Source organism: Thamnophis sirtalis, unplaced genomic scaffold (assembly GCF_051295495.1).
Source record: "Thamnophis sirtalis isolate CommonGarterSnake01/CBP01778 unplaced genomic scaffold, rThaSir2_p1.2 scaffold_3, whole genome shotgun sequence".
Lineage (NCBI taxonomy): Eukaryota > Metazoa > Chordata > Lepidosauria > Squamata > Natricidae > Thamnophis > Thamnophis sirtalis.
Window position 1 is genome coordinate 38,598,704 of NW_028261383.1, and position 13,909 is coordinate 38,612,612.

Here is a 13,909-nt window from a genome sequence, read left to right on the forward strand (position 1 = left end):
TTTATAAATATATATCCTTTCCTTCTCTAGTGTGAGAACCTTCTGCCTTTCCTTGTATACACGCTCGCACAAGCACAGTAACACACACACACACACACCCCTACCCTTGCCACCTCTTTCTTCAAGACTTCCTTGCAGCCTTTTTAATGGCCTGCGAAGCTTAAAGGGTTAAAGAGAGAGAGTCCTGCATCCTAGAAAGGCAAGACCTAGTGACGTCACTCCCTTCCCAATCTGCAAGAGCGGCTCAACGCTGAAGGGCATGCGATTCCTTTCTCTTTGCGGAGGGAGCATCGGATGGATTTTCTGTGCATGGAAGGTATTCATGGAAAAAGGAAAGATGATGCATTTCCCAAGTACGGCCAGGAGGGGGTGATCTCGAGAAGGCCAGGAAGCCTTCTCAATCTGCTTTGGGCAGTATTGAATTTTGTATTTAAAGTACTGTCGTTTTTTTAAAATCCTAATAGCAATCTCACTTAAATTTTTGTTGCTCAGGAACAAAAAAAAGAGCAAACGCAAACAAGGGCTGAAAATGAAAGGTAGTATTCATACTAGCTTGACTTTCTGAAGGAAAGGCATAATACAAATAATTTCCTCCTCTTACTTTAATTGGAATTTTAACCTATTTCAGCTCTGCCATAGGAAGGGTCAGCTTCTTTCTACTCTTCCTTGTGATGGAGACACAATTTTAAAATGTATAATTCGTAAAGTAGGAAGAATTGCTCTATAGAAGACAGATGAAATGGTTGGGATCTCTATGGGGAACAGGAGGACCTTATATTACCTCCTGAATTGTCCTTACCTGGATATTCCTGAAAAATCCTCAAAAAAACAGTTCCTGGGGGAGATTTGATGGAAGTTTCCTTCAGTGGTGGGTTTCCAACTTTTTTACTACATGTTTGCTCGTGTGGGTGAATGTGCTTGTGTGCGCATGCCCAAAAGTGTCTGGGTAGGTAGGCGGAGCCTTCCACCACCACCACTACCGGTTCGCTCGATCCGGGACAAACCAGGAGCAACCCATCTCTGGTTTCCTTCCCTCAGGATCTCTGATCTCCATAGAGAAGGATTTGAAATGGTAGACAGAAGAAGAAAAGAAAAAAATGGACATCATAGACCTCATCTCATGCTCCTCCTCAAATTTGCAGATGGCACTAAGATGGCAGGAGCAGCCAACACCCCAGAAGACCAATTCAGGATCCAAAAGATCTTGGCAGGCTTGAACAATGGGCACCATGCAACGAAGTGAAATTTGATGTGGAGAAAGGCAAGGTTTTACACCTGGGCGGGAAAAGCCAAAGGTACAAGTACAGATTAGGTGGCTCAAAAACAATAACTGTGAGAGGGACCCTGGTGTTTTAGTTGACGGTCTGTTAAACATGAGTCAGCAGTACGTGGCAGCAGCCAAAACAGCTAATACAATGCTTGGTTGCATAAAGAGAGGCATAGAATCAAAATCATGTGACGTATTAGTATCACATTCTAAAGCCTCAGTAAGGCCACAGCTGGAATACTGCAACCAGTTTTTAATCACCACATTACAAAAAAGATGTTGAGACTTTAGAAAAAGTGCAAAAAAGAGCAACTAAGATGATTAAATGCCTGGAGACTAAAACACATGAACAATTTGAGTTTGACTAGTGTTGAAAAAAAGGACTAGGAGGGACATGATAGCAGCATTCCAGTATTTGAGAGGCTGCCAAAATGGGGGGGGGGGCATTTTATTTTGCAAAGCACCAGAGTGCAGGACAAGAAACAATGGATGGAAACTAAACAAGGAGAGAAGCAACCTGGAATTAAGGACAAAGTTCCTAATAATGGGGACAATTAACCTGTGGAAAAGCTTGCCTTCAGAAGTGGTGGGTGCTTCTGTTTCATCACTGGATGTTTTTAAGTAGAAACTTGACAGTCACTTGTCTGTAATGGTATAAGATCTCCTGCTTGAGCAGGGGATTGGACAGGACCTCCAAGATCCGTTTTAGCTGCATTCTGATTGACGGATGGATGCTTACTCTCCCACATTTTTCTAGTTTACCAAGAAGCAGGTTGTGATCTACTTTGTCAAATGCCTTGCTGAAGTCTATTTCCACAGCATTATGCTGGCCTTCTAATTTAGTCACTTTGTTAAAGAATGAAATAAGATTGGTTTGGCATGATGTTTTTAACAACCCTTTGCTAGCTACTAGTTTTAAATTTATTTGTTTATTATTATTTCCAGGATCTTCCCAGATATTAGTGTTACACGGATTGGTGTGTAATTCCTGGGTCTTCCCCCCCCCTTTTTTTCTTTGAAGATGGGGACCACGTCAGCTTTTTTCCAATCCCCTGGCAGTTCCCCAGTGCTCCAGTTTTTCTTAAAGATCTGGTACAATACTTCTGAGATAACATCTGCCAGTTCCTTCAGAGGTCTGTGATGTACCTACCATATTTTTCGGAGTATAAAACACTCCGAAGTATAAGATGCACCTAGCTTTTGGGGAGGAAAACAAGGGGAAAATATCTGCTTCTGCCTCCCAGCAATTTCCCTCCTTACAACAAACAGCAAACAGAACAGACAATATACATTGTAGTGTTATATTTCAGACTATACTTGTACAGATGCTGTTAAAAGTGATGTGCTTTCTGGGAGTATAGTTATTATCTACTATTTAAAAGAATAGCACTTTTTAAAACAATAACACTGGGCCTCTTCAGTTCAAGCATTTATTTTAAAAAGCTTCTTCATTTTGTTGTCTAGAATAATAATAAAGCATTCTTTAAAAAATAAGTCTAATAATTTGAACATTCTATAGGCATTTATAGTTGTTGACTTACCTCCTTGCAGCAAACAGCCTGATTAGCACAAGAAAAAAAAATCTGTCTCTGTTTTCCAGCAATTTGCCTGGTGGAGCAAACAAGTAAGTTTCACTTTGAATTTATCTCGATCATCAGCTGTTAGGCTGCAGGGATTGCTATAGTCTATTGAAGCCTCCGGCAAGCCCCGACAGCATTCCAAATATCACCCAGATTTAAATCAGAGTTCAAGGCATAGCTTTCATCAAAGTTCCAATTTAATAAGAGAGACATGTTGGTACATCTGTTGAAACCCGAATCTGAAAGCTTCCTGCATTTTCACCCAGCTGAAAGTTCAAAACCTTGCCCCCACACCCACAAGTCCTTCACTGGTGCAATCTTCCACTGCCACGCTGGAACTTCCACCCATGTAGTTCCGGTCAGGTGCAGAGACAAAGAATGACCTTGGGCTTCTAGAAAGGAATGTTTTATTTTGACAACAACACATTCTACTCTTTACTATTCCCCCCTCCCAATTCCCCACTAATGAAACAGCATAGTAAAATAAGAAAGCGTGTGTGACAGGCCAAAGATCCTAAAAGGAATATGACTACAGGCCTGACACCCCCATTTGCTGAAAAGAGGTAAATTGCTGGGAGACAGAGACCAAAGGGTTGGGGCTGGTGGTTGGGTAGGGCTACATTCAGTGTATAAGATGCACCCACGTTTTCACCCTCTTTTAGGGGGGGGGAACAGTGTGTCTTATACTCCGTAAAATATGGCAATCCATAAGGTCCTGGTGATTTATGCTGGTATCTCTTTGATAAGTTTTCCTCCATTATTTCTTATGCTGCCATTGGTTCTTTGGAGAATAGATTGACCTCTTCTTATCCGTGGCAGCCCCTCAGTATTGAAAGGCTTCTGTTATGTCATTCCTAATCCTTCTCTTTCTTAGATTAGACCTATCCTGTTCCTGAATCTGCTCTTCATGTTTTAGTCTCCTTTCCTCTAATCATCTTTGTTATTCTTCTCTGCACTGTTTCTGGAGCCTCAATATTTTGGGGGGATCATGGTGATCAAAACTCGATTCCAAGTGTAGTCTTACCAGTGCAGTATATAGTGGAACTAACCCTTCTCATGATATTGATACTGTCCCTCTGTTGATGCATCCTAGGACTGCATTAGCCTTTTTGGTAGCTGCAGCACAATGCTGGCTCATATTTGTCTAATTCTGTTAATTCTTTATAAAATCCATATAGTTTTAACATCTTTCTCATATCTAGAATGTATCAGCACTTGTGAATACCATGCCATACAAATCTCTTGATCGCTCAATTTTTGTTTAGTTTTGAGTTCCCCCTTTTCATTCAAAATATCTTTATATCTAACAATATTTTCCACATTGATAACATTTGGGTGAATCAGTGCTTCCATTGTTGAAAGCCAAACTGGTATCCTCAAGTAGTGTTGTTCTCTAGTTTTCTCCCACACTAACAATAATGCATTCCTAATGTAATGTCTTTGAAAGTAACCATGTACTTTATTTTTCCCATATCACAAGAAGGCATGCCAGCCCGGTTGCAAATCATGTCCTTCCATAAGTCAGTTGTCTTGTGTGCCTCAATTCAATCCATTCTTTCACCCATGTAAAATAACAGAATTCCCAATTCGATAGCCCAAAGCCCAGCAAGCGGCCCTGCTTTCTTTGCAGCTGGCCTAGATGCAAGCGACAGCCCTGGTATGTCCCCATCAGAAATGCCCAGTGCCCGTGCCAGAGAAATTTGATGGGACTGTGGAGTAGTTTCCTGGTTTTGGAGACAATGGCAGCTGTTTATGATCTTGGGGCTGGATGACTTCCAGCCAACTTTTGGACGACTATGCAGGGTTCTGTACCCAATTCCAATTGAGGTCTATGTTTGAGGACCCTGTGAAGGCCCAGAAGGCGAACCAGAAGCTGCTGAGCTAAAGCCAGGGTGAGTCAGTCATAGAATATACCAGTGACTTCCAATTGATAAGCCAGGATCTGAGGTGGAACCAAGATCAGAATTTGTTTTCTGAAATAGTTTTTTTTTTTAACTCAAGCTTATTTATTTCGGTCCGACTGATTTATGATTGGCACCTTTCTTGCTTGATCATTTACAATGTCAACACAGTGGCATCACTTTGTTATTTTTGTGAGTATCCCTAACTTGGGACAAAAGAGAGAGGGAAAGGGAATCCTGAAAAATTAAAAGTAGAAAACCTCTTACTTGTCACTTTTAAGGCAAAATCACAATTACTCAATGGGACAATATAATACTACATTCCACCTCACTTTAAACTTTGAAGGAACTTGAATTATAATATTTTTTCACAGCCTAGAATCATTCTGCTGCATTATTTCCAACTTTTCTGAGACAAAGAACAGTATTCTAAGAAATTATGTATATATTGATGAATAAGAAAGGAAGGTGAAACAATTATAAGATTAGGAAAAAGAAGAAAAGTTTAAAGTCTTTTAGTGTGATCAAGTGGGAAGAACAAACAACTAGGGAATAGGCAGCTTCACTTTTGAAAAAAAATGTAGCTAAATATACAAAACATTCAAAAAACCACAGTTTATAATTAAAATGGCATGTCCTCATTGTTTACATTTTCATGAATAAACTCATCTCCCTCAGGCACCAGTGGGATCAAACTAAAAAAATGTCTTTCCAAGTTACGTCTCTGTAAATAGAAAAAAAATCATAAATTTAACTAACTTTCTAGAATTAACATAAGATTCTCACTCAAGTGTATCTCTGTATGGGAAATTAAGTCGCTGCTCCTCCTAAAGCTCTTTCCACAGTCTATGCACTTATCTTGGCTTCTCCCTTGTGTGGATCCTTTTGTGGCGAGTAAGGTGATGGCTCTGACTAAAAGACTTTCCACATTCCCTGCATTTAAATGGTTTCTCCCCTGTGTGGATCCTCTTATGGAGAGTAAGGGAACTGCTCTGACTAAAAGTCTTCCCACACTCCGTGCATTTAAATTGTTTCTCCCCTGTGTGGATCCACGTATGGGAAGTAAGATTGCAGTTTACACTGAAGCTCTTTCCACATTCCATGCATTTAAATGGTTTTTCTCCTGTATGGATCCTTTTATGACAAGTAAGACCACTGTAGTGATGAAAGCTCTTTCCACATTCCATGCATTTGAATGGTTTCTCCCCTGTGTGGATCCTTTCATGAGTAGTAAGTTTACTGTGTTGGCTGAAGCCCTTTCCACACTCCATGCACCGGTATGGTTTCTCCCCTGTGTGGATTAATTGATGGGAACTAAGTTGTTTCCTATAAGTAAAAGTCTTTCCACATTCCATGCATTTAAATGGCTTCTCTCCTGTGTGAATCCTTTTATGGATTGTAAGATTACTCTTTTTGTTGAAGCCCTTTCCACACTCTGTGCATTTATATGGTGGATCACCTGTGTGAATTCTCTTATGTCTCACAAGGGATGCAACTTTATGGAATTCAGTCCCACAGTCCATGCATTTATATGGCTTCCCCCATGTGTAGTTCCTTTTATGAACAGTAAAAGTCTTCCTTTCACAGAAGCCTTTCCCATTTTCCATGTATTTATCTGGATTCTCCCTGATGGAAAGTGATGTAAGAGAGGTGGTGTCTTTAGATAGTTTTACACCTTTCCTAAAATATTTTTTCTCTATTTTTTCCAGTTGCTCAAGAAACTCCTGTCTATGACCCTCAATGGATGAGCTTTCCTTATTCCAATTACTTGAGGGGTTTCTCTCCTGCCTTTGGAATGCCATTTGAATTGCAGGCTTCTCCATTACGTCTCCATGCCTGAACCCTTGGAATGATTCCCTTGACTCTTCATGGTCCTGCCCATTATCACCTTCAAAGGGAAAGAGAAACATGACAGCAAGTTTAAAGGAAAAGATCAATCAGTCGGAAGTCATCATTATTGCCTTTTGAAACTTTACAGACTCTAAGACATAGCATGTTTGATTGCTTACAATGGTGTAAATGATAATTTCCACGTTAATGAAGCATAAAAGATTTAAGAATAGCAAACATTCTTTTTCTTTATAATTATCCATAGATACTCAAATCTCAACAAGGATCAGCTCTGACTTAATGTAAAATCAGAGGAAGCATCCAAAGATGTATTAGCAGAAAACCTAACATTCATTGGAAGGGTACCAATTCCAACAGAGACCTGCAAGAACTAAATTCCCTTTCAAACTCCTCTTTTTCTTCTTACCCAACCTATATTGCACTTGCATTTAGTTTTTTATTTGCCCAAAACCACATGATTGAAGGGGGGTGGAGAGAAACAAACTAGTGTTCTTCTATTAAGCTTAAGCTGCATGTTTTTCATGGAAAAAGAGCACCATTTCATCCTTAATTCCAAGGCTCAGGATAGCAGTGAAACAGAAGTAGTTAACCCACATACCTGACTGACAAGGCTTCACAGGACTGATATGGAATTATTTGAACCAAAAAAAGCTGAAATCTGCAATGAAGTTTAGCATTACATCAAGACAAGAAATTACTTTGCCACTGACATCTTTAAATAGAAATAGAAAACACACCAGATGTGAAATGGCACAGGATGCATCTAAGGAGAACGCCACAGATCTATTTCCTTCCTAGGAGCAGGAGAACAACATATTTCTACCTGCTTTCTCTCCAGATATGACATCAATTGGAGATTTTTTAAATGAGAAACATTTAACATCCAACTACAAAAAGTTTTCCTGAAGTCTCTGACTGCAGAGTAGGAAACACCCTTACCAAGAGAGGCCACGTTCCTGTAATTTTCCATCATGACTTCCCAATGCAGAGCTTTTTGGTCAGGATCCAGCTGAGACCATTCCTCCTCGGAGAAATAGACAGCCACCTCCTCGAAGGAGACAAGACCCTCCTGATGGGGAAAAGCCCAGGAGGAATTGTTTAAAAAAATGGTCCTATGATTTATAAATTCCCAAAGCAACATTGGGCACTAAGGTAAATGGCTCTGCTTGCTAGGATTCCAAGGTGTACATGAGAACATGGACAGAGCAAAAACCTTGTGACAGAAGAAATAGTTTGGGCAGTTTTTATCAATTTGATTGATTCTGCAGGACTTTCACTGCCAATCAGTGAAAGTAACACATTTCTTTCTGGAGCTACCATCATCCATCCATTCACCAACCTTCCCACCCTTCAGCAACCATCAAAGACATCTGGAATCAATTGGTATCCGGGTTACAAAACTCCAGTGACCCCACCCTACCTGTGTTAGCGGAAGGAAATAGTTCTGTGTTTGGGGGGGGGGAGGATTCTTTGCAGCATTCTAATAAATATCTCATGATGTCCCAAGAAAGAGCAACCCTGTCTCTCCTCAACACCTTCATGAAAGTGATGGGAGCACCCAGCCAGGAATTTGTTTCTGGTCCTCCCCACATTGTAAAGAAGCTGCTTGTAGTCTGAGATATCGACTGAATGGAAGATAACAAAAGTGGAAGAAATTTCCCGAGGAGGAAATTTCTTAGGGGTCTATGACAATTCACCGCAGCCAACTCAACATAGCCAACTCACCATGGTTAACTCGCCATGGCCAAATCACCACAGGACAACTCGCTATGGCCAACTTGCCAAGAAATTTATATTAATATCGAAGAAATAGTGAAATAGAATTATTAAACAAAGGATGACATAGGACTGACAAAATGAAATGTGAATGACAAAAAATAAAATAAATTTTAAGTTTTAAAATAATTAAATACAATTGTTGAATTCTCCTGCAGAGAGTTGTCCTATGGCGAGTTGGACGTGGTGAGATAATCATGGCTAGTTGGCTGTGGTAAATTGTCCCATTCTGTTTATTAGCTTTTGCAAAACTAGTTTGTTTCAAATACAAATCAAGGCATTAGAATATACTTTGCAAGCCAAATGTGCCTTGATTATATACTCTTTCAGAACAATTTTTACTCTGAGAATTTTCCATAAACCTGCATTGTATTTTAATAGTCTTGTCTTTTGATGTCCATTTATCTTATCCCAGATTGCAAATAAAACATTTTTAAAAAAAAAATGTAATTTGCAGGTGTGAATTCTTAATTATTTTTGCGCATCCTTGCACAGATGCAAGTCAAAGAATTACAAAAAGAAGAGCCATCATGAAGAATTATTTGAAAAGTGAATAATTAGTGTAATTATAACCATTATAATAATTGGCAACAATTAGCATTTATTTAAAATACTGATCTTAAAATAAGATTTCCTAATAATAGCCTCATCTCGCTTGGGAACACAAAATAAGCCAACTCAACAAGAGGGAAAAATGAATGGAGACTATACTATGTACAACACATTGACTTTCTGAAGGAAAAGGAGAATACAATTCTAATACATTTCATCTTCTTACTTGAATTGGAGTTTCAATCACTGATGCAGCTCCACCTTCAGAAAGGGTCAACTTCCTTGTATTTTTCTCTGTGAGGGAGACAGAATTTTAAACTACATAATTCATAACATAGGAGGTGGTGTTCTATAGAAGAGATGGCATAAAGAATATGAAACAGAGAGCCTTGTATTACCTCTTGTTGTTTCTTGATCTGGATCATCCTGAGAGATCCTCCTGCAAAACATTTCTGGAGATGAACTTGATGGATGCCTCCTTCTCTTAGGATCTCTGATCTCCATCATGAAGGACTTGAAAGAGTAGGCAGGAAACAAGAAGAATGAATGGGCAATACATATCAAGACTCTTTTTCTGTGAACAACATTTTGAAGCTCCATAATCCATCAGTGTGGTCAGAAAGTAGGAAATGAATGACTATCACAAATAACAGAACCATGTCCTTCAAGTATCTCTACGTATAATGAATACCTAAAAAAAACCTCTCATAGGCAAGGGTTAAGAATTCACTTTATTAGATTTAACCATTTCTGAGCTCCTAAATGAAGGTGTCTCACCTGAAAATCAACCTGCTCCTTCTCCTCCTCCACCTGGTTCAGGAGGAAGCCTTCCACCAGAGCCACTGCCTGGGAGCTAGTCTCTGCTCCACATTCTCGTACCCAGCTCTCCATCTGCAGGGGCAGAAGGGCCAAGAACTGTTCCAAAACAACCAGGTCTAGTATCTGTGCTTTTGTGTGCTTTTCTGATCTCAACCATCGACTACAAAAGGAATGAAGTTGACGGCAAAGTCCTCGGGGTCCTTCATCCTTCTGGTGTTGGAAGCTCCTAAAGTTCCAGGACTCAATTTCTGAAAGGATAGTTTTCTCCTCCAGGATCTTCTTCTCAATTCTTGCCCAGATTTCCCCACAGCTCCCAGGCTGAACACTAGAAGGCCCTTTTTCAGTTCCTTCACTTTCCAGAGATTGGCTTTTCATTCTTTCTCTGTCCTGTAGCACAACTCCAAATGGGTCCAGGGAATCTTGTGGATCTCCAAACGTCTTTCCAGTCATAGTACCATTCCTCTAGCTACTGTTTAGACAAGAGTTTCAGCCATCTTTGTCCATGTTTTTGCCTCCGAAAGCAGGAGCACAAATGGCTTCCAATTTCTGTATCTTAATTAGAAAGTGGTGGATTTAATGCCCGAAGAACACTCATTCTAATAGAAAGAAGTATTTTTCTGATTACAGTTAGTCCCTGCATATGAATGTGTGCTTGGGTCTGACATCCATGAGAGACTTGGAACATTGAATAAATGTATTTTGGGTCATTTTTAATTTCTTTTTAGGGCTTGCTTCATAAAAACTTAGATCTACATTTACTTACAAGCAGGTTTTACCCAACATACCAAACTCTAATTGGTTAACAAACCATGAAAGTTCATTTAAAGAAAAAATGAAATGCCAATAAATGACCTCAAGGTTTGCTTGTTAAGAGCCAAATCACACCATTACACACAGGCAGATTCTCAAAACATGCCCTAAACACAAACAGGCTAAGCAACCTCAGAGGCTGAGTTCACATGAGCCGCCAGGGTTGATGTCCTGGTTCACTCACCCTCCTAAGAGAAATTGAACTCCTGGGGATCCAACCCTATTTTAGTCTCCTGCAGCACATAAGGAGAAGGCGGACACAATCTCCTGCAGTTCCTCCCTTTGCCCTCCAAGATCTTCCCATCTCCGACCTCGGAGCTTTCTCCAGGCTATGGGGGACCCTCCCTCCTCTCTGGGGATTTGTTCCTGGGCAACGCTTCCCTCTGCCTACCACCTGCATGGAGAGGGGCGGCAGAGGAACATGGGATCCCGGGTTAGGGTTCTCCCACCCCCAGGACTCAGAAGTCCCCCTATATGGGGACTTGGCTTCTCTCCCTTCCTTCTCTAGCACCAGAACCCTCTGCCCTCCCTCCCCTTTTGCACGCGGAGACACACTCACATACACACCCACTGCTCACCCTGCCCACCTCTAGTTCGTTTCCCTTCAAGGCATTCCGGCACCCATTCAAACCTCCTGCGAAGCTCGAAGGCTTAATAGAGATAGAGTGTTGGATTAGACCCAGTGAGGTCATTTCCTTTCTATTCTCTTATGATAAACCACCCTCCAGTGGCCAAATGGTGAATCATACGGTGTGGAAGACTGAAGCTTGTCTTCAGCTACTACCAGTAGTAGCGTGGAAAGTGATTTAATTTGTGTATAATACTGTTTGATTACTGGAAGAATCTGTACAAAGAGGAAGTTTGCTTCATTTTTATCCCCCCCTCCTCCAATCTTTCTCTTTGACCCCAGCTGTTTTACCTTTGCTGTGTTTAATGCTGGATTTTAGAGTGGGGATGCCACCTACTTGTCAAAGAAGATACTATATTAGTACATGGTGGGAATAACCGTGGAAAATAAGAATTATTTGTTAATACAAGAATAACAAAGAGGAGAAAGAAAACATTGAAAGGCAAACACCACCAGTGGAAGGCCTTTTTATTTTGGTTCCATATCTACTGGCGCCTTGGCTGCTTGGAAGTATTAGCGAGCCTTTTGAAGATTTCTAAGGCAAGGTGGATTACAATTAACAAGAAATATCCTTGAAACTGAATATCTGACTTTGTGGAATAAAGGCATTTGAGGAAATTCAGATCATCAAGATCATTTAACAGAACATTTCACGAGACAAAAGAAGAAAGAAGAAAAGTTGGACAAGACTTAAAAATTTGGAAAACTTAAGAGGATGCAAATTGGACAATTTTAAGGACTATAAATTTGGAGGATATGAGGAACAGTTCCAGGACTGTGTAAATTTTACGAATACTGTGGTTTTTGGTGTTTCTGAACAATTGGGATGTTGACATTTTGGTGGAATATTGAGTAGTGATTAGTTTATTATATCATCACAAAATGCTTCAAAAGGGGAAAACAAATGCAGTTTATAAAGAAATATGATTGAAGTGTCCATTTATTAAGGAAGATATAACAAGGAATCAAAGGGAGATGATGGAATTGATGCAGGATACAGGTGTGAGACTAGAAAGGTCCCAGCAAATGACAATAAAAATGAACAAAAAATTCAGAAAATAGAGGAGAAATTAGAAAGAGTTGAGGAAAGAATAGTGGAGATAAATCCAAAAATGATACAAGCAGAGAAAGATATGGAAGAGATAGCAACACAGAACAGACAGAATATCCCTTAAGAATTCAAAATATAAAAGAAAATAAAGAGAAAGATATCCTAAAAATGATGGGGGGACTGTGCTCTAGAACTGTGCTCTAGAGATCCAACAGCAAAAGAGATGTTGTGACAGATGAAATATTTATATTAAAGAAACATTTACAAAAGGAGTTACAAGATAGCATGAACAATTCACCAAAAAGTTAGTAAGAATTGAAATTCTAAAAAGGGTAAGAGATGATGGATAGATATAGAATATTTTTTAACATGGTAGTTATTTTATTAAGTGTTAGAAAAAAGTAGAAATTGGGAAAATAGTATTATGTATACTGAAATATAATAGAACAATTATAATTACTATGCATACACAATTGTTAGCAGTTGAAAGATTATGATTATGTATATTTTAAATGGTACTATCATTATTAGAATTGTGTGCAAGGAGCCGAGGTGGCGCAGTGGTTAGAGTACAGTACTGCAGGCTATTTTAGCTGACTGCTAGCTGCAGTTCAGCAGTTCAAATCTCACCGGCTCAAGGTTGACTCAGCCTTCCATCCTTCCAAGGTGGGTAAAACGAGGGCCCAGATTGTTGGGGGGGGAGGGGGCAATAGGCTGACTCTGTAAACCGCTTAGAGAGGGCTGTAAAAGCACTGTGAAATGGTGTATAAGTCTAAGTGCTATTGCTATTGACACAGTGTTCACGAAGGACTTTTGGATGTTAAACAAAAAATTCATAAATAAAATTATAAATAAGAAGAGACAGAAGGAATGCTATAATGAAAATGAGGGAGGGTCTCAGGGAAGTCGTGCCTTGGCTACCACAGGTGCCCTTACACAAGTCCTGTGTCACACCCATCATGCCCACACTCAGCCCAGCCCTCCAAGGTCAAACATAACTCTCATGCGGCCCACAGTGAAATTGAGTTTTGACACCCCTGCTCTAAACTGATTCAGCTTACTATGCCTGTTCATACTTATAAGTGGATAATCAGCTTTTTGATAAGATAGGTTTAGTTTGGAAAAATTATATCTAGTACCGATGTAATTAGCATAGGTGCCCCTCAGGGCTGTGTACTCTCTTCATTGCTCTTCTCCCTCGGTACTGTACCTGGGGGGGGGGAGGGAAAGGGAGGACACCCTCTATTAAAGTTCTAGAATTTGCAAAGGATACAACCGAACAAAAGTCTTTAATTTTGGGTTGTCTAGGCACTGGCAGCTATGTTTAGCTGGTTTTGTTTGCTTAGTAGAGAAAACTTTCCTCTCATTCACTAAATCCTTTACTAGCTGGAGTAAAAGCTGAACTTCTCAACTGGTGAAATTAAAACTTTTTAAAGTTAAAAGTTAAAAACTGATTTGAAAGTAGAAAGTATTTTTTAAAAGAGTAAAAATAGAGTAAAAAGAAGAGCAAAGCTCAAAGCTAGGCCTCACTGTCACCATCTTTCATTAAGATTTGAGTTTTGGGTGTCTTCTGCATAACCATTATTATATTTTTCCAATATGATTTGGCATCTTAATAAGTCCACCTCATGAGATGAAACCTACCTGGAGTTTAATTACATTTCCAGAATTTAT

The 13,909-nt window shown here is 39.7% G+C and overlaps 1 protein-coding gene across 1 annotated transcript in view; it reads right to left on the reverse strand.

Annotated features, from left to right (window-relative positions):
* The window catches only part of LOC148047949 (uncharacterized), an 88,582-nt gene that overhangs the window by 65,706 nt on the left and 8,967 nt on the right, over nucleotides 1-13,909 (reverse strand). The window contains 1 exon segment of the mRNA XM_087708207.1: nucleotides 5,603-6,291. Coding sequence (XP_087564333.1) covers nucleotides 5,603-6,291 — 689 coding nt within the window.